We start from the raw sequence: 20,647 nt of genomic DNA, 5'->3' as shown, positions 1-20,647 counted from the left end.
ATTACCATATGTCCAGACTCTCTCTCCCCTGACTCTTAAGCTGAAGAAGGGTCTGGACTTGAAGCATCACCCATTCCTTCTCTCCACAGATGTTGCCTGTCCCGCTGAGTTACTCGCATTTTGTGTCTATCTACAATTCCTTCCTACACGTACAAGCTGATTCATTGGATAGCAGCTCAAAACAAAACGTTTTCACTGTACCTCTCTTCACATGACAACAACACTTTGGAGTTGTGCTTCACTGGTCGCTGCAGTTCCAGCAGTGCCCATGGTGGAGCGCTGCTGAGCGGGAGCTGTTGGGGAAGGGTGCGAGTGGTGAAAGGTGATGCCAGAGGTCCGTGACGTAGTGGGGGGAGGGGTGATCTCTGGGCGGGCGGAGCGGTACGCGTGACGTCAGTGGGGGGAGGGGCGAATGTCTCGATTAGCGGCGCGTGTGACGTCAGTGGAGGGAGGGGGGGATCTGGCGGCGGGAGGGCGGAGCGGAGCGTGTGACGTCAGTGGAGGGAGGGGGGATCTGGCGGCGGGAGGGCGGAGCGTGTGACGTCAGGGGGGATCTGGGGCGGGAGGGCGGGATCTGACGTCGGGGGGAGGGGGTGATCGGAGCGGAGCGGTGTGACGTCAGTGGGGGGAGGGGGGATCTCGGCGGCGGTGACGTCAGGTAGGGGAGGGGATCTGGCGGCGGGAGGGCGGAGCGTGTGACGTCAGTGGGGGGAGGGGGGATCTGGCGGCGGGAGGGCGGAGCGTGTGACGTCAGTGGGGTGACGTCATCTGGCGGGAGGGGGGCGTGTGACGTCAGGGAGGGCGGGGCGTGTGACGTCAGTGGGGAGGGGGGAGCGAGTGCGGACGTCAGCGTGGACGGGGAGGGGGGGGGATCTGGCGGCGGGCGGAGCGTGTGACGTCAGTGGAGGGCGGGGCGTGTGACGTCAGTGGGGGAGGGGGGATCTGAGGGCGGAGCGGAGCGTGTGACGTCAGTGGAGGGAGGGGGATCTGGCGGCGGGAGGGCGGAGCGGAGCGTGTGACGTCAGTGGTGGCGGGCGGGGCGTGTGACGTCAGTGGGTGGGGGGGATCTGGCGCTGATAAGCGGCGGCGACGGGCCGCGTCTGCACTAGTTCGCTCTCAGTGCAGGGCAACGAGGAGGTGGTGTCTGCGCCGTCTGTCTCCACACACCCCGTGCGTCCTCCTGCCCCTCCACCGCCGGGAAACCGCCACCATCAACACCGAGTAAGTCACCGCGGCCGCCCGCAGCTGTCCTAACCGACTCTTGTATCGCTCCCGAAGACCAGAGACAAAATGCCGGAGTAACTCAGCGGGACAGGCAGCCGCATCTGTGGAGAGAAGGAATGGGGGTCAGGGCGAGTAGAGATATGCGAGGGCGAGGGGTGAAAACCGACACATCAAAGGGGAGGGACGCGGATCAAGGAAAGTGTTGGTTGTTAAACTAAACTAACAAGGAGACAGACAAACAGCGAATGTAATCAGTGAAACTAGGGTGTGGGAGGACGGGGAGAGAGCAAGGGTTACTTGAAGTTCGACAAGTCTAGAGATATACAAGGTGGTGTCTCTCCGATTTGTGTTGGGCCTCGCTGTGCAGGAGGCGGTGTCGCCGCTTCCTCCAGCCGGTTGCTCGGTGCGGGGAGGAGGTGGTGTCGGAGTCCGCCATCTCCACTCGCTCTCCCTCCCCTCACAGCGGGTACACAGCCACCGTCTGAACAATAAACGACCCCCATTCCTTCTCTCCAGGGATGCTGCCTGTCCCGCTGAGTTACTCCAGCATTTTGTGTCTAACTTCACCCCAGCCGCGGGCCCCAGCAACTCTCCTAACCGCCTTGTCTCTCGCTTCCTTGAGCCCTCGCTCAGGCTCGATTACCTGACCGAGGGAAAGGTCTTCACTCTAGCACCTTGAGGGCTGTGTACGTTCCTCCCTTCAAAGTTCAGAGAAACATTCCTGAATTGGACAGTCCACATACCCTGGGACACCATTTCTCACTCTTCAAACACAAATGTATGCCCCTCTTGGCTATCATAAACCAATGACAGTTTCGTGAAGAAAAGCGTTTAATTTGGTAAATAGATATCTCTATATCCGCAATCTGTTTCAGTTAATAATTAGTAACTTCCTGCAAGTAATCAATATGTATGATCGTCATGGCTGAATACTTGGCACTTTGCAATAGCAATTTCACGTTCAGGAAGTGCTTTCACATGTTCAAAGTTTGTGATTTAGCAATGTTGGAAATCCTCAACCAGATTCGGCAAAATCTGGAGAAAAAGATTTCAGCCTGGTATTCAGCAGAAAAAGTTGTAACACAGTGTTTACTGTTTTCCCCTCTAATATTTGGCTATCAGAAAATATCAGTATATCTTCTATCTGTATTTGCTGGTATTATTTCAATGAACAGTTCGTATCAAAGGAATTTTAATATGTTGTCCTTCCAGCAGTTTAATTTATTATTTGGATGAACAACATTCTTCACAACCTGTTGACTTCTACACAATGAATCATTCACTAATTTAATGAATGATGGATCTAATGGAGATTTGAATTGTAAAGTATTGTGGAGAAATGGTTGCGTTATTTTTGAGATTACGGTGAGCTTTCTATCTATGCTACTGTAGTATGCTTTTAAAATGGGAAACTGAAAGAAGGCTGATTATTGTAATCATTACAAATGAAATGCCTTTACTGGGGAACATCTATGTTCATTTAGCACGGGCTCTAGATTACTACTCGCCAAAGTGCATGGTTCTTGTTAATTGCTGAGTTAAAGGTACATTGGTGGTCATGGGACAATCATGTTTGCATCTAGGGGATGAGATACCATGGATATTCTGTTTTTCGAGCCATTTGTATACTTTTATTTTCATTTTATTTTTTAACATTTATAGAAAGTTGCGTTTAAACAGTCCTGATAACTCTTTCGGTTGGACAATCCAAAATTGTTCATATTCCAAAGTCCCATTATTTATCTCTTCAGAGCATTTTAATTATTTCCTCTAGCTACACAACACAAATTTCCCAGAAGTGTGGCAACTGTATGACAAATCCTGTGGGAGTATAAAGTTAAAACAGTTTTGTAAGAATGTCTTTCATTCTTCCGGCATACTCTACTTAATATTATGTTAGGGCCTTGCATTTTGTAAGTATTCTAAATAGTTTATATGTATTTACAATTCTAAAAAGAGTATACATTTATACGATTTTGGGGTAAGGTAGTTAATGGCAAATTAGAATGATCTCCAATTATCAAACACCATATGTCTATTGTCTATCTTTAACATTTCAAATTCCTAGTTTGAGTGCATTTTCTTTTTGACTTTTCTGTTGACTTCTGTATTTATGTATAGAAGAATGGAAATTCATTTTTATGTAGGTATTTTGGGTAGAGCTGTTCTAATGGAGCCTTTGGTAAATGTTGCTGTTGTTGCCTTGTTCAGATTTCTGTGATTTCTTCACATTTTGATTCATTTTTAGTTTAGTTTAATTTTCATTATTGACTTTTGCGAATGGAAAATTGTTTGACTAATCAGTTGTGTTTATATGAATTTCTCTCTGCACAACATAGGAACTTAAAAAAATAGGTGCAGGAGTAGGCCATTCGGCCTTTGAGCCAGCACTAACATTCAATATGATCATGGCTGATCATCTAAAATCAGTACCCCGTTACTGCTTTTTCCCCCATAACCCTTAATTCTTTTAGCCCTCTAATCTAATTGAGCTTAATCTAACTCTCTTGAAAACATCCAGAGAATTGGCCTCCACTGCCTTCTGTGACGGAGAATCCCACAGATTCACAACTCTGGGTGAAAAAGCTTTTCCTCATCTCAGTCCTAAATGGCCTACCCCTTATTCTTAAACTGTGACCCCCTGGTTCTGGACTCCCCCAACATCGAGAACATTTTTCCTGCATCTAGCCTGTCCAATCCTTTAAGAATTTTATATGTTTCTATAAGATTCCCTCTCATCCTAAATTCCAGTGAGTACAAGCTTAGTCGACCCATTCTTTCATCATATGTCAGTCCCGCCATCCCGGGAATTTACCTGGTGAACCTACGCTGCACTCTATGGCGCCTCCACTCCAGGTGCGGTCTCACCAGGGCTCTGTACAACTGCAGTAGGACCTCCTTGCTCCTAAACTCAACCTGTTCTAACTAACCATAACAATGCACTTTGTCTAACACAGGTTCAGCAAACTTTTATAGATTTAAAAGCTTTATGTGGTTGTAAAATCAATAAAAGCTATTCTAAATTTGACAATTGTTACTTTAATTTGTTTAACGTTGGGAGACATCCTTTGATTTACATTTCAATAAATAACCAAATTTAGATTTTTTAAAATAGGTTTTGGAACTTCCAGTAAAAGTTCTGGAACTATATCTGATAAATGGCAATTAAACATCACATTTATGTGCACAACGCTCTGGAAGTTGTATATAGCAGTACAGCTGAAGGGTACTGAAATGGTCTGGTTCTGTCAGAGGGACTCATATAATTGATCTAAGTTTCAGTTTAAGCAGAGGAAGGAATGTGCATAATTAGAAGACAAAGTACGCTGCCGGAATTGGTTGATCTTTTGTTGATATAATTAGGTGACATTTAAAAAAAAAAAGATTCTTATAATTCCACTTGGTTTCGTTCAACATGTTTTACATGCAGCCAACTAAACAAAACCTTTCTCACCCCTGTCATTCTTCCTGCTCTCTGCTCCTGCCAGACAGAAGCTTGAAAGTGTGCACCACCAGCTTCAGGAACCGCCTTCTTTCCTTCTGTTATCAGGCTTCTGTACAGTCCTGCCACGTAAAAAGCTTGGGTAGAGTCCGATTCTACTCTCTACCTCCTTGTGGCCATTGACCCCCGAACTGTTGTGCTGCAATGCTGAGAATTATATCCTGCACTTTGCATCTTTCTCTTTGCTCTACTTATTGTGCTTGAGTTTAGCATGATTGTATTTTTGAACAGTATTATCTGCTTTCCAGGACAGCCAGAGATGTAGTTGGAGTTGAATTGGGGGGTTGTAGTGCTTGATGGATTGGGCTGTCTCCACAACTCTACAATTTCTTGCAGTGTTAGGCAGAGCAGTTACTGTACCAAGCTGTGAACTCCAGACAGGATGCCATGCCTTCTGTTGGAAAACTGTTGCAATCGGCAAGAGCCATTCGAGACGGTCAATGTGCTGGACGGGTCAAATTGTTGGTGGTATTTATGCCAAGAAACTGACCATCTCCACTTCAGCAAAATGAAGGCAGACTGGATTGTGTACTCTATCCTGTTTCCTGAAGTCAATGACCAACTCCTTTGTTTTGCTGACAGTTTGGGAGGGGTTTGTGTTTGTCACCGTACTTTATGGATCCAAGTGCAGATGGTGTGTTGAGTCCTAGGTTCAGGAGTTTGGAGATGAATTAGATCAAACGTATCATTTTCAGTGGAATGTAATTGTGGTGAAATAAATAAAATAAGTTCGGATTTTATTTATTGTCTATGCTGCCTCTTGTCCTTTCATTCCATAGTCGTCAGTTTCTTAACAAAATTTTAATGCGACTTTGACAAAAATCTTCGAATATATATGAATGTCATCTACTCCATTTCTTTAGTCAGCCCCTTCTGAAATCGACCAATACACTTTGCTCAAACTTCTAAAAATATAACCACTACTGGGGTTAGAATAGACCAGCCTGTAGCTCTCTACTTTGTCCAAAAACCTAGTTTTCATGATGAAACAGATTCCACACCACAAACGTTAATACTGCCAGTCCGGAATTGCTAGGCATATCCTGTAGATAATATCCTTAGGACAACAACCTGGAGCTCAATGCTCTTAAGACAGTAGAATTGATTGTCGACTTTAGGAGAGCTCCCCTCTCCCCACTCACCATCAACAATACCACAGTCGCATCTGTGGAGTTCCTTGAAACCATCATCTCCAGGGACCCTAAATGGGAAGCCTCCGTCGACTCCATAGTCAAAAAGGCCCAACAGAAGATTTACTTCCTGCAGCAGCTGAGAAAACACAATCTACCACAAGCAATGATGGTCCAGTTTTATACTGCCATCATAGAGTCTGTCCTCACCTTCTCCATCATGGTCTGGTTTGGCTCAGCCACCAAGCATGACATTCAGAGGCTGCAGCGCATCATTCGATCAGCCGAGAAGGTTGGTGGCTGCAACCTTCCCCCCATCGATGAACTGTACACTGCAAAGGCCAGGAAGAGAGCGGGTAAGATCATCTCTGACCCCTCTCACCCTGGCCACAAACTCTTTGAATCACTTCCCTCTGGAAGGCGACTCCGGACTGTCAAAGTCGCCACAGCCAGACATAAAAACAGCTTTTTTCCATGAGCAGTAGCTCTACTCAATAACCAAAAGTCTGTAGCCTTCTTGTGCTCTGATATTTTATTTAATTCTTCAAATGTTTAAATTGTGTTGTGTTGTTGCTTGCGAGCAAAAACACCAAGGCAAATTCCTTGCATGTATACATACTTGGCTGCAGAGTACTAGTACTGTATTCCTAAATTGCACACATCTCTAGGCAAGGATCACCACCGTAGTTCCAAATAAGCTCCATGCTGTCATGCTACTTGCTAACTATACATGCCTTTTTTTCCATTCATTACTTTATTGGGATAAGGAAGTGCCGTCACTTACTAAGATTTCCTGTTGGCTTCACTTTTCTGTCAGGAAGACCCTCTTCCCAGAAATTTGGTGTGCAGAGTATTTTAAGTTGGGGAAAACAAAGTCCAGTAGTTGGTCAGAAGTTTGGGTTCCATTTTCTATAGGGAATGGGAATAGGAGGGGGAGTGAGAGCACTACCTGATTTTAATCTTTAGTGGCCGAACTCCATTATAAGATTCTGCTCCTTATTTTTTATTTTCCCCACACAATATACACTATTGTTATAAATGGGACAATTGTATGTGCTCTAATACGTCTTCTTTCTTTATTTGATCATTCCTCCTTCTATAATTGGAAAGCAAACTCAAGTTAAAGCCATCTGCACTATTATTTTAATCCTACAAGACCCCAATGCTGTTCTGATTAGTTTGATTTTCTAAATGACTTTTACCTAGTTTAGCAGTCTTCATTCAGCCTTGTTTATCAAAAATGATTGCCCTCTTTGTACACAATATGATGTATTTAATTCTACCTATATTGATATACATTTATAGTTAAACTTTTTGCCATAGTTATTGGTTCAGTTGATAAAGAAGCTGACCAACACCTGTTTCTGCAATAGTACTGCAGCCTTACCCTAATCAAACTGCTATTATTGAAGCTGGATGTAGTGAGGTTATACTGAAGTGTATTTTATATATTTTTTTTTGTTATATCATATCTTGTTGTGTAACTCCTGTTAGATCAAATGTCCCATTTATAACAATGGTGTATTTTCCTTTGCTGTGTCGAATGAAATTACTCAGATTCACATACCCACTAGTTCAAAGCAGAATCCATGCCAAGAACGTACAAAGCGAGCTAGAGACTAATTCCCTTCTCGATTTTCCCTTCTCAGTCTGAAGAAGGGTTTTGGCCCGAAACGTTGCCTATTTCCTTCGCTCCATAGATGCAGCTGCACCCGCTGAGTTTCTCCAGCACTTTTGTCTACCTTCCATTCTCGATTTGTGTTTTCTTTTTGTCGTAGAACTTAGGAAAACCTGATATAAATTAAATGTAATACCCTGGGCAAAACTCAAAGTTTAGTTGTAAAATTAGTCAATATTTTCCCAACAATTCATGGAGGAAGCATTTTGTTTTTAGACAGTGTCGTTTTTCTTATGTAGCCGAAGCCTTGGCAAAACCCTCTGCGCACCATTGTTTTATTCCATGAAGAGATGACAAAGATGTCAGAGCCAGCTGTCTAATTCTGGAAGGTACAATGGAAGGTGTCTAATTCTGGACCCTTGTTTGGAAACCCTGGACTGTAGCCATTTCAAATGCAAACTAGTTAATGTGAGCTTAAAGCTTTCGTGTTATCTTTGGATTTTGTGAGAAGGCTATCCAGAATACAATAAACATGAGCCTTTTCAAATGTGGGTTCGCTGTTCTGAATCTGAAATACCAGTGGAATATTCTATTCAAGTGAGTTTAAAACTGGCAGTGTTATTCAATTGCTCTGTACGTACGATTCATCTTGAGTATTGTAAAGTGCCTAGGTAATAAAACAACCTAATTTTCTTGCGTTTTGTTGAGTTTGGGTCATTATGATCCAACTTTCTGGCATTTTTGTTCTTATGAACACATTCACATGAATGTTTTTTTCCCTGCTTGATGTAAACAGAAAGATAGACAGTTATATGCTGAAGTAAGTTCCCTTAAATTGCTTGTAACTTGAATTTGTGTATTAAATGAATTTTGGGATGTGTACAGAAGTTTGGCAGTATGAAGAAAGGTCCCGACCTGAAACTTCACCCATTCCTTCTCCAGAGGTGCTCCCTGTCCCACGGAGTTACTCCAGCTTTTTGTGTCTATCTTTTGTTAATGGATCTAAGTATCACTTTAAATAGAGGAAGGAGTGTGCATAATTAGAAGCCGTGATCTCTGTTGGAATTAGTTAATCTTTTGTCGATATAATTAAGTGATTTTTTAAAAAGATTCTTATAATTCCACTTGGTTTCACTCTACATGTTTAACATGCAGCCAACATAATCGGAAACCTTTCCCACCCCGGTCGGTCATTCCTTCTGCTCTCCACTCCTGCATTAAACAAAAACACATTAGTAGATGTGCATGAATTGCCACTTAATGTAGAAGTTGGGTTTCTGTTTTGTTTCAGGAAATTAGTCTATTAATTTGAAACTAGTGTTTTAGTGAAAAGTAATATGTCAAATGTAATATGTTGCAGAATATGCTTTAATTAGTGAATATTAATAGATGTATGTTAATGGATACAAAATATGTAATTAAATAGGATGGAGCAGGGAGTCTTAGACTTTGTCAGCTTTGGCATAATGTTCTGTGCTGTAACTTGTTGAGTCAGCAGTTGGTTTGAGCAACAGAGCTTGTGGAGCCTGGTGCATGGAGAGGGCACGAGGATCTTTGGGCAGGCCCAGTTTCGTACCATGTTTCTGATCCCAGTTTTGCACCTTCCCTGCAGTTGAAATGATGCTTGCGATGTTGCCTATTATTATCAATTATCTTGAGTTTAGTAACCTTTTAATGAAGATTGAAGTTTGTAATTTATACTGGCTGTGTTCATGCTGGCTTTTCATGCGTCTTACTTGGTGCCCAGGGTATGTTTATATCATGGTTGCCATACTTGCAGTTTAATTTCTGTCTAAATGTTCTTGTTTGCTTGTGTATAAGAGTGTTTGTGCTTTGTGTACGGTAGTGGATTGAAGTGAATAAATCCAGGGTGGCATTGGGTTGTAACATGCGAGTAGAGTAAATCTAATGGTATTAAACTTCCCTTGCACATTTATACTTTAAAATATTTTGTGATGCAATTTGCTGAAAGTGTGAGCGAGGTAGGAGAATGTTGCAATTGTGGAACGAATGGTTGCTTGTCATTTCATTTGGACGCACGAGTTCAATCTGAGCAATTTTCTTCCTCTCCGCAGGTCAAGGACTACAATGGAGGCTATTGTTCGTCGTTGCCCGTTCCTTTCACGTGTATCTCAAACTTTTCTTCAAAAGGCTGGCAAGTCATTGATCTATTATGCACAACATTGCCCTATTATGATGATGAAGGCAGGAGCCAAGCCGGCAGTACGTGCAGTGGCAACCTCTGCTGCTCACTGTCAACAGACCAAAGAAACCACACCAGTGAATGAGAGTAAGTTTTCCCCCCCTTGTTTCAATATCATTATTTAAGTATTTAATATTATTACTTTCTATTTCTACTGGTTCTCCAGAACCAGGGGCCACAGTTTAAGAATAAGGAGCAAGCCATTTAGAACGGAGACGAGGAAACACTTTTTCTCACAGAGAGTGGTCAGTCTGTGGAATTCTCTGTCTCAGAAGGCGGTGGAGGCAGGTTCTCTGGATGCTTTCAAGAGAGAGCTAGATAGGGCTCTTAAAAATAGTGGAGTCGGGGGATATGGGGAGAAGACAGGAACGGGGTACTGATTGGGGATGACCAGCCATGATCGCATTGAATGGCGGTGCTGGCTCAAAGGACCAAATGACCTACTCCTCCACCTATTGTCTATAGTTACAAATGAATAAGACAACAGAATTTAGTCAAAGGAGAGCAAAAATGCCTCCCTCTTGTTTAGAAAATCTAATTATATGTTTGCTGAGAGAGTTATGTGGGCAAAGTCGATTTCTGGGTTAAATTCTAAATGTCTTGTGTAAGGTGATGTTTTCAATTTATAGATATGAGACATTTTACTCAATAACTTAGCGCTGAGTCTTTTTGGCACCTTTCTCACCATGTGGGGGGGGGGGAGTCCATTAGACTGCATTGAACTATGATTGCAGTTCTAATTCTAATAGACAAAGCCTTTCCTTTGGACTTCTCTCTACTGATACCATATTAAAATTCATACAAATCCACGGTTCCTGTGAGTTGTAGCTACGTTACATTCATCTCCGCTTTAAATTATCATGTAAGATATGTAGATTTCTAATTCAATAAACATTCATTAAACTAATTTTAGAGAAAAACACTGCATCAATGAATATTTTTGTTTTGGGCTGCTATCTTGTTTTTCGCAATTGGCACAGCCTGCAAATTCAAATAGCAAGTATTTGATTAGAAATAATATTTGAGGTACTTGGGCCTTCAGGCAACATGTAAATGTTTGAAACATTTTGATTATTGGTTCTGAAGCTAAATTTGTTAATTTATTTCAGAACCCACTGCTTTGACTTCAGCTCCAGGTGCTCTAGGACCTCAGCTCCCTCCAGGACATCCAGTCCCGAGTGCTGCACAGGCTGCTGCTTCTAAATGTCCATTCCTTGCTGCTGAGATGAGCCAGGGCAAGAGCACTGTCGTGCGTAAAGCCAGTGTGGAACTGTCGGAGGATGTGCAGCAGATGCACACAATGAGGAAGGGTAAGACGATCTCGATTTTTGTTTTTTAATAACAATTATTAATCGGAGTTTGTTCCAAGCAGCAGTGTCATGCCATTGATGTAACAGTATACGACCATGTGAGTTTTCTCCGAGATCTTCGATTTCCTCCCACACTTCAAAGACGTACAGGTTTTTAGGGTAATTGGCTTGGCATAACTGTAAAATTGTCCCTAGGGTGTGTAGGATAGTGTTAATGTGCTGGGATCGCTGGTTGGTACAGACTCGATGGGCCTAAACGGTCTCTCTAAATAAAACTAAAAAACTCTCTAGTCAAGGACATGTAAATAGATGCCTGGACGCGTTGTTGCTGCACTCCTCATTTGCGAAGCATTTTCTGTGACACGTTGCATTGAGAGTAGCAGCATTAGCCATGACCAGCTCCTTAAAATAGTCCCTCGGCCTTTACTCCCATAATGTCACTATCCTTTAACCCATTGCCCCCTGAATTCCTACACCAGTTTTCTTCCATTAACATCGATTCTTAAATCCAATCCCTTTTCCTAAGAGTCTTGTTTCCCAAACCATTTCCTAATCCACGAGCCTTGTACATTAGAGAAAATGTCTTGCAGATTAAAAAAAAATTGTTTCCTTTGTGAATGCATATCCACTTAGCACAAGGCATTCACTGGGAAAATAGGGTTAGTATTGCTGCAAATTGTGATATGGATGGTTTTCTTGGAACGCAATGTCTCTGCAATGTGGGAGTTTGCCGTACTGTTTGTTTGAAGCTATTGAATTGCGTCATAATTAGAATTGCACTATTATTTGCTTAATGTTTTTAACAAGGCTACTTGTTTTCTACTACAGAGATATTGGTGACATCTGTAAATCCAACTGCTGAAAACATCAAAAATACAGGTGGACGTGCTAAAAATGGCCTGTTGAAAAATTTGCATGGGGTGCTGAAGCAAAAGCCCTCAGTTTCCCATTTAATTCAGGACAATATGCCAAAGTGTAAGTGCAAAGAATGGAAATGGGTAATATGTAGCATCAAACCTTTTTCAGCTTGCACTCGGTTCCTTGTTGGTTTTATTTCTAACCTCTAAAAACTTCCTTCTGGTCCTCTGCAGCAGTTTCAGCCTTCAAGTATGATGGCTTTTTTGAAAAAAAGATTGATGAAAAGAAAATGGATCACACCTACCGTGTTTTCAAAACTGTGAATCGCCGTGCTGATGTTTTTCCAATGGCAGACGACTACTCTGATTCTGTGAGTGTCAAGAAAGAGGTCTTTGTGTGGTGCAGCAACGATTACCTTGGGATGAGCCGCCATCCACGTATTGTGGGGTCTATAATGTGAGTTTCTAAACTTTACTTGAAATTAAAATTGAGCTGTAATAGTTCTTTATAAGTATTATGTATCACTTTTGGATTGATTTCATTTACAATTTTGAGATATTTCATGTCTTATGCATTAGTAATTTTCCAATTCCAATTAGTAATTTTCCAATCACTAATTGGAAAAAGTAATCTTATGATATGGCTTAAATTTGCATGGACCCATGTCATGTGTCATTTGCAAATATAATTAAGCAATTTAGAAAAAAATGGATGTTTAAATGCACTAAATAATCATTGGGCATGCTAATAACTTGCACAATTTAAGATCTATCTTGCTTCCTACTTTTATTTTTCATTTACCCATATAATTTGTGTTTATTAGGGATACCCTTCGGTGCCATGGTGCTGGAGCTGGTGGAACCAGAAACATTTCTGGAACGAGCAAGTATCATGTTGATTTGGAGAATGAATTAGCTGATCTCCATGGCAAAGATGCAGCACTGCTGTTTTCATCATGCTTTGTAGCAAATGATTCCACCTTGTTTACATTGGCCAAAATGCTCCCAGGTATGAATTGGCTATATCGCATGACATTTGTTGCAGATAATGTCACATCTAGCATATTCTTAGCCAAAATTCCCTCAGTCCTTCTAAACCTCCAAATCTGCTCTTCCCAAATCGCTGAATGTGTTCCCATTTCCCAAATGTGTTTGTTTGAATCTCCAAACTAGTTTGCATCCCCGCGACTATGTAGAAATATTTCACTATTTGTCAACAATGGCCAGACTCCAGTTTAGTTGAACAAAATAGTCTAGAATTTCTGCGTCCAGTGTAGAATCCATGGTGGAGACAACAGGTGGATCATATGTAGTTGTCCATTTTTGTTTTTCTTAATGCTCTGATACCTGTTGCCTGTCTATACTTGTATGTACAACTGTCCTGTTTGGGAAGGTAATAAAAGATGTTGACCCCATCATTAAGAAAAGCAGACACCTAAGCAGCAGGTGGAAGGGAGTGAAAGATTTCCCCCACCTACCCCACCCCACATTTCAGGATTTTGGAGCTTCTCATATTTTTAGTCATATAAAATTAATAATCTTTTGCAAAATGAATGGGATAATTGCTCTAGATTTACACTGTATAAGCTTTATTGAAATTATCTTTCAAATGTTATTGTCGAATTCCTAATGATTTCTAATCCTGGGTTGTGCTCTTTAACCTGGCTAGGATGTGAAATCTACTCTGATGCTGGAAACCATGCCTCCATGATTCAAGGGATCCGCAACAGCAGAGCTCCAAAGTTTATATTTCGTCACAATGATGTTAACCACCTGCGAGAACTGTTGAAGACGTCTAACCCAGCCACCCCAAAGATTGTAGCTTTTGAAACGGTCCATTCAATGGATGGTATGCAATGCATGTAAAATTATTCACGTTATTAGCATAGAATGAGGAATATCGTGTAGGAAGGAACTGCCGGTGCTGCTTTACACCGAAGGTAGACACAAAAATCTGGATTAACTCAGCAGGTCAGACAGCATCTCTGCAGAAAAGGAATCGGTGACGTTTCGAGTCTGAGGAAGGATCTCGACCTAAAATGTCACCTATTCCTATTCTCCAGGTTTATGTGTCCATCTTTGGAATGAGGAATATTGCTACTGGTTTTTCTCTTGACCGAAGAGGCTATTCTGACCTAGTCCAAGATGCCTCTTGATTATCCCATTCTTGGTTGGTTCTTGGTTCTCCAAAATATTCCAAATGAAATTTAAACTGGAGGTGGTGGAGGGAGGACTTAAGCCAGAAAGGGTTTTTGGGAAGAAAGAGCTACCTTAAATTTAGTTGCATCTGGTTGGGTAACTATGGTAGGGTGAAGATTATTCCATGCCTTAATTGTGCGGGATCACTTGCTTTTTTTCCTGTAACCTATTCTCTCTCGCCCTCTCATTAACTCCCCTCAAATTCTCCAATCTTCCACCTATACTAGGAGAAACTTACAGCTCTTCAGCTCACCGTCCACATTGGTCACCTGTTAACACTAATATCCTACTTTCTCATCCATTCTATACACAATAGGGACAGTTTACAGAGGCAAATTAACCTTCATAACTGCATGTCTTTGGGATGTGGGAGGAAATCAGAGCACTCGGAGGAAACCCACACTGTCATAGGGAGAACGTGCAAACTGCACACAAGGCACTTGAGGTCGGGATCAAACCAGGATCTCAGATGCAGTGTGACAGCAGTTCTACCAGCTGCATCACTGTGCTGCAGATTTAACAAAAATGTTCCAGGAAGACACCACCCTAACCCTCAGAGATGAATCATGACATGGTTGCAATTTCTTCCTTCAGATACTTGTAAACTGTAAAGGTTGCTTAAAAATTGTTGGGTAACCAGCTAGGGTAGCGACCAAACCTGTGAAACCGGTTTTACAAGTAATTCTTAAATTATGAACTTTAAAGCTTTTTTATTTCTTGTAGAAAGTATAGGATGCTTGCAGCGTTCATTTAAAAAAAAAAAAGGATTAAAAGTGCAATTTCTCAACTGTTCAAATTCATTGTCTTAGGTGCTGTTTGTCCTTTGGAGGAGATGTGTGATGTCGCACATGAATATGGTGCAATAACCTTCGTTGATGAAGTCCATGCTGTTGGTCTATATGGTCCTTGTGGTGGAGGGATAGGAGATCGGGATGGAATCATGCATAAAATGGATATAATATCTGGAACACTGGGTAAGTTAGCCACATTTGGAAATGTTAGGACAGCTTTGATGTATGTTCTTTTGTTATACAAAAGTACATATGAAGCATGGGATTATAATTAAATCTGATTTATAGGATAACATTGCAATTCGTACATTGCTCTTTAAAACTGTACATACCTATTATAATCAAACTCTCGGGTTTTTTGGTGTATCACTTTAATTGTTCCCCCCCCCCGTGCCCCGTGATTGATGCTGAGAAAGCACAATCTCATAATTTAACCCTTCGGAGAGCAGCAGATAAGTTACCAGTGTGGAGTTGTCTTCACTACATCACCAATAAAAGGAGAAAGCAGTAAAAAAAAAAAGCACTTCTATAACTTTCAAGGAAATGTAGGAGATGGAAAATAAATGAATGGTGGAGTTGTGTGCATTTAGTGATAATGGATACAAATGTGGACCATGAAGAAAACGGTGTTTTGTTGTTAAAATCCATTTTCTGCAACTGAAAATAAGATTGCCCTTAAAGGATTTTATTGCTAGAAGTTTGTAAATTATGACTTTGGTTGCAGTTGTAAAATTTGACTATTTATTTTGTTCTACCATTTATACCCCCCCCCCCCCCCCCCCCCCCCCCCCCCCCCCCCCCCCCCAACAAGATGCATAAAGGTAACAACGTGACACCTAGCACAAGTTGTGTGGCCCTTGTTTCAGCATCAGTCAGCTTTTGGCTTCAAAGGGAGCTCTGAATAGAGATCTGTAGTGTTCCAGCACATGGATTGGTATTCCTTATCTTTTACTCCAAAGCTCTTGCAGAAAATGTGGCAATGACCTAGATAGCTGTTTACCTCAAAATGGAAATCTAATCAAAGCTCTTTTTTACTAAGTTTGTCTGACCTCTAACAATTTCAAACAGCAGTGCCATTCATCAATATCTTAACTGATGTGGAGCCAATAATGTAGAATGTGTAAATTAATGGTTTAACAAATATTAATGTACAATTCAGCTATTAGTGAGCTGTATAAGTAGGCAGTGTGAATGTGCTTTGAAGCATTTTGGGAAATTTTCTTTCAGGTTTTCACATTTTATTTTTCAAGATTTGTATTGATTTTTATTCAAACTTTCTATTGAAGTTCTGATCTGTTTTAGTGGGGAGGGGAAATGGCAATTTACGCCCGTAATGTTTGAATATTAATTTTTTTATATTTCTCGCTGTTATTTCAGTATAAATATCAGTGCCTTTAAACTTCAAAACAGATTGAACTGCACAGTAAGCAGCTTTTTTTGTTTTTTTTCGTGTTTACTTTGCCAACCCAATTGCATCTGAGTTTGTATTCATTTGTTATCTGGGCACTGAAGTGCATTACAGCTAATTTAAAATGGTGTACTTTTTTGTTGTTGCAGGAAAGGCCTTTGGTTGTGTTGGAGGCTATATTGCCAGTACTGCAGCCCTCGTTGACACCGTCCGGTCATATGCCACTGGCTTCATCTTTACTACCTCGCTTCCTCCAATGTTACTCTCTGGTGCTTTGCAGTCTGTCCAAATCTTGAAAAGTGAGGAAGGAAGAGCCCTGCGCCGCAGGCACCAACGCAATGTAAAGCACATGCGTCAGTTACTCATGGATGCTGGTTTACCTGTGGTGCACTGTCCCAGTCACATCATTCCAGTCAGAGTAGGTATTGTTGTAATGCCTGTAGTGTGCTTGGTATGCTTTTGATTTTTGCTGGGGAATTTCACAACACTGCTTCCTCCAAATTGTCCATCCTTTTCTCCATCGCCACCAACCCTCCATGCATTCAACCATGCATCTAAGCTTGTTGCAATTAGAATGTTTTGAGTTGGGAAGAAACTGTTCACTCAGAGGTGGTCTGGACCTCGCTCCCCGAAAGGGTGATGCAGGAAGAGCCATCTTGTTGTGTTTCATAAAGTTTGGGGTGAGCACAGTGACAAAACGTAAGATTATACATCAAGAGGCTGTACCTCCCTCTCCCCTGACATTAGTCTGAAGAAGGGTCCCGACCTGAAACGTCATGCATTCCTTCTCTCCAGAGATGTTGCCCGCCCCACTGAGTTACTCCAGCATTTTGTGTCAATCTTCAGCACATTCAGTTACATGGCTTTTAGCCACCACGTCCATATGACGAGTAGAAGGCATCTTGTACCAGACGCCCCTAATTCAACGCATATTAATGCAAAAATTCCTGAGTTTCACAAACCTGCTTCTCATTTTGAAAGGATGTAATTTTATTTTGTACACCAAGTCTATGGTAGTGGATGAGAGCATTTTTTCCCAATTGCCTTGGGCAGGTTAGATCTGCATTAGCAAATTAACTGGTAAATTATTTATAGTATATGGGGAAAAAAATACTAATGGAGTTTGTATGAGATTAAAGGTTCCAAAGATGAGAGCCATTACTTAACCAGTGTAAATTGATTGAACATTTAAAAAAAATAAAATGACAGTGTCTAGGTTTAAGATTTGAAACTTAAGATTTTCATTGATCTCTGTTTATGCCTATGCCACTTTCAGGTTGCAAATGCAGCTAAAAACACTCAGATCTGCGATGAGCTGTTAAGCAAATATAACATTTACGTCCAAGCTATCAACTACCCCACTGTGGCACGTGGTGAGGAGCTCCTACGTATTGCTCCAACTCCCCATCACACCCCTGAGATGATGAATTACTTTGTCGGTAAGTAGACTTTGCACCAATGCTGATGAAATCTGCACACAATCCTAAACTGCAAGGTCTAGTTCAATTAAGAAAGTCAACAAGCTAACTGTCAAGTCAAGTTTATTTGTCACATACACATACGAGATGTGCAGTGAAATGAAACTGCCAAGGGTGATTGATAAAATGGTAGAAATGCACTGTTAACCAACACTACATTACTACCACACTACTTGTGTTATGTCCAAAGCCTAAAATATCAATATAATTGGAGTTCAAATTTATTCCCTGGTTTTATGAGCGCTTAAAAAAAATGTTTTAACAGGTGGGTAAAAGTGACAATTAGCTGTTGTGAATTCAAACTGAAATTGGAAAACTAAATTCTTACTTTATTTGGCTGGCTTTATGTGCTGGGTCTGGACAATATAGCTAGCATTTAACTACCTGCTGCAATAGTCCAGCAAAATACTCCATATTGCAGCAAGGGCACTACAGCAGCAGTCGTAACCAATAAGTGATGGCCTCGCCATCAATCACTGCTCTTTAATTATCACATTTTGATACAAAGTATTGTTTTTCATAACCGATGGTTGTAATTATAAGTCGAGTCAATCATAAGGAAAAGAGAGAAGTGGCACAGCTGGTAGAGTTGCTGCCTCAACACCAAAGACCCGGATTCAATCTTGACCTGGGGTGCAGTTTCTGGAGTTTGCATGTTACCCCTGGGACCGTGTGGGCTCCAGTTTCCTCCTGCCTCCCAAAAACTGTATGGTTCATAGGTTATTAGGCCTCTAGGGGGAAAAAGGAGAACATTTGCGGGTGTATGGTGTGGCTGGGGAAAGTGGAATAATATAGAGATAGTGTGGCTGAATGATCACTGGCCAGTGTAGCCTCGGTGGGCTGGGCCGCCTGTTTTCATACTGTACTTCTAAACTAAATTTATAAAGTGTCGTTAAAGATTGAGAAGACTTGAGAATGTACTAGTAGGTACCAGGTTTATCTCTATGCATATGTTAAGATTCTATCTTTCAGTAGCATTTAAAATAAATTTCACAAGTTAGTGATTAAATCATGAACTGAACATTCAATATTGGGTAGGCCTACAGATCACTATTCATACCGCTGGGTTGTAAACTGCAACATGAGGTGCTGTTCTTCCATTTTGCATTTGGCCTCATTCTGACAGTGGATTAGGTCCAGGACAGAAAGTTTCCCTTTCCCCCGACTCAGTCTGAAGGAGGGTCTCGACCAGAAGCATTACCTATTCCTTCTCTCCAGAGATGCTGCCTGACCTGCTGAGTTACTCCAGCATTTTGTGTCTGTCTTGGGTTAGGGTGAATTAAAGTGATTGGACTTTTGGCTCAACTGTGTGTTAGACATGAGAACATTTGAGTTTCAACAAAATTACGTGTTCGGAATGTTTTAAATACACAGGAAAATGTTTGCCAGGTCCTGAGCATAAATGTTTGAATGTACAAAAGCTCTGCTAAACAGCTTTAATGTTTTAATACTTGGGGGACAGTATTGTTGTCACTTTAGCCAGCCATTTGTGCCACACTTGCTTGTCTGCTGGGAGTGAGGTTGGTTGAAGCAATGTAATCCAGGGTCCAAATGAATAGCAATCGTGGAAACAAAAGAACTATCCTGTATTACTTCAGAATCCTGACATGACTTCAGAATTAAGGGACAGAAGTTTAGGGGTAATATGAGGGGGAACTTCTTTACTCAGAGTGGTAGTGGTGTGGAATGAGCTTCCAGTGGAAGTGGTGGAAGCAGGTTCATTGGTATCATTTAAAAATAACTTGGATAGGCATATGGATGAGAAGGGAATGGAGGGTTATGGTATGAGTCCAGGCAGGTGGGACTAAGGGGAAAAAAAGTTGTTCGGCACGGACTTGTAGGGCCGAGATGGCCTGTTTCCGTGCTGTAATTATTTTATGGTTATATGGTTATTAGTGATACAGCTAAATAATTTAGGCCCTGGAGTAGGATTTTTTGGCACTGCTCATTTTCGTTATTTCTTGCTTGCTTTGGCAATAATCTTTATACTTGCCCGTTTCTTCACCATATGAGATATTTGCAATTCTACAGTAAACTATTGTTTTTGGATGCTTCAAGGTGCATTCTTTATTAGTTTTGCTATATTAATCCAAGGGGAAAAAGTTACTTTGGAATCGGAATAAAACTGCAATAGCTGCGTTTAATTTGGAATAATTGTGGCAAATTTCTGTTTATTTAATACATTTTTTTAATTTTCTCAACAGATAAACTGTTGATTACATGGAAAAATGTTGAATTGGAGTTGAAGGCCCATTCCTCGGCTGAATGTAACTTCTGCAGAAGACCTCTACATTTTGAGATTATGAGTGAGAGGGAAAGGTCTTACTTCAATGGAATGAGTAACCTGATATCTGTGAATGCCTAATATCTGGATGTGTCTCTCTCTGGATTATCCTTGTATTAGAGTTTAAAGACAAACAATATAGTATGTTTTATAGAAACTAATTCCATATTTAATAAGACTATTTCTGTAGTACACAGAAAAATCCAAATAAAAAAATGTACCAATACTTCAGTCTCTTTTGATTTGTTTCCGGACTCTGATAAAATGTCATGGAATTGGAGAAACGTACTTTGCTGAGTGTCATGAATCAAGGCAGGCAATTGAGGAGTGTCCAAAATAATGAGTCACCAATAAGCACTTTAAAATTCTAATTGTTAGAATGTGAAGTTTGCTAACAGGGAGTCATTGAGGTGATTTGTGGTTTTAGTGAACATTCAGTATAGACCTGGAAGGTGCTCTGGGTGCCTGCAATGACAAGAATCTCAGTACCTCATTCTCAAAATGCATCCAGACTCATCTCTCCAATTTGTTCTGTTGTGGCTTCCATTGAACCTCTCAACTTTTGGAATGATTTCTACAGTGGTTTCAGGCAATAAATATGTCCTCATCAGTTTCAGCATAACATCAGACAGTCACAAATTGC

The 20,647-nt window shown here is 41.3% G+C and overlaps 1 protein-coding gene across 2 annotated transcripts; it reads left to right on the top strand.

Annotated features, from left to right (window-relative positions):
* Positions 1-1,119: 1,119 nt before the first annotated feature.
* alas1 (aminolevulinate, delta-, synthase 1) lies at positions 1,120-20,230 on the top strand. 2 transcript variants are annotated; one of them, XM_055648240.1, is made up of 11 exons: positions 1,120-1,221; positions 9,550-9,764; positions 10,787-10,987; positions 11,816-11,962; positions 12,079-12,301; positions 12,669-12,853; positions 13,514-13,693; positions 14,853-15,017; positions 16,392-16,660; positions 17,519-17,681; positions 19,925-20,230. In XM_055648240.1, exons 2-11 carry the CDS (start codon positions 9,563-9,565, stop codon positions 20,083-20,085), a joined length of 1,896 nt encoding a protein of 631 aa, XP_055504215.1. In that variant the 5' UTR covers positions 1,120-1,221; positions 9,550-9,562; the 3' UTR covers positions 20,086-20,230. The 2 variants fall into 2 exon arrangements, with proteins under 2 accessions (XP_055504215.1, XP_055504214.1); XM_055648239.1 differs by lacking the exon at positions 1,120-1,221 and adding an exon at positions 2,462-2,589.
* The last annotated feature ends 417 nt before the right edge of the window (positions 20,231-20,647 follow it).

Source organism: Leucoraja erinacea, chromosome 16 (genome assembly GCF_028641065.1).
Source record: "Leucoraja erinacea ecotype New England chromosome 16, Leri_hhj_1, whole genome shotgun sequence".
Taxonomy (NCBI): domain Eukaryota; kingdom Metazoa; phylum Chordata; class Chondrichthyes; order Rajiformes; family Rajidae; genus Leucoraja; species Leucoraja erinaceus.
The sequence above is the reverse complement of the archived record's forward strand: the minus strand, read 5'-3'. Positions and strand labels throughout refer to the sequence as shown.

Excerpts from the sequence above, each read along its gene's own strand:
- alas1 (XM_055648239.1), top strand. The coding sequence starts at position 2,564 with ATGGTTGCGTTATTTTTGAGATTACG. Across the intron at positions 9,765-10,786 it reads AACCACACCAGTGAATGAGA|AACCCACTGCTTTGACTTCA; the intron begins GTAAGTTTTCCC and ends AATTTATTTCAG. Across the intron at positions 17,682-19,924 it reads GATGATGAATTACTTTGTCG|ATAAACTGTTGATTACATGG; the intron begins GTAAGTAGACTT and ends TTTTCTCAACAG.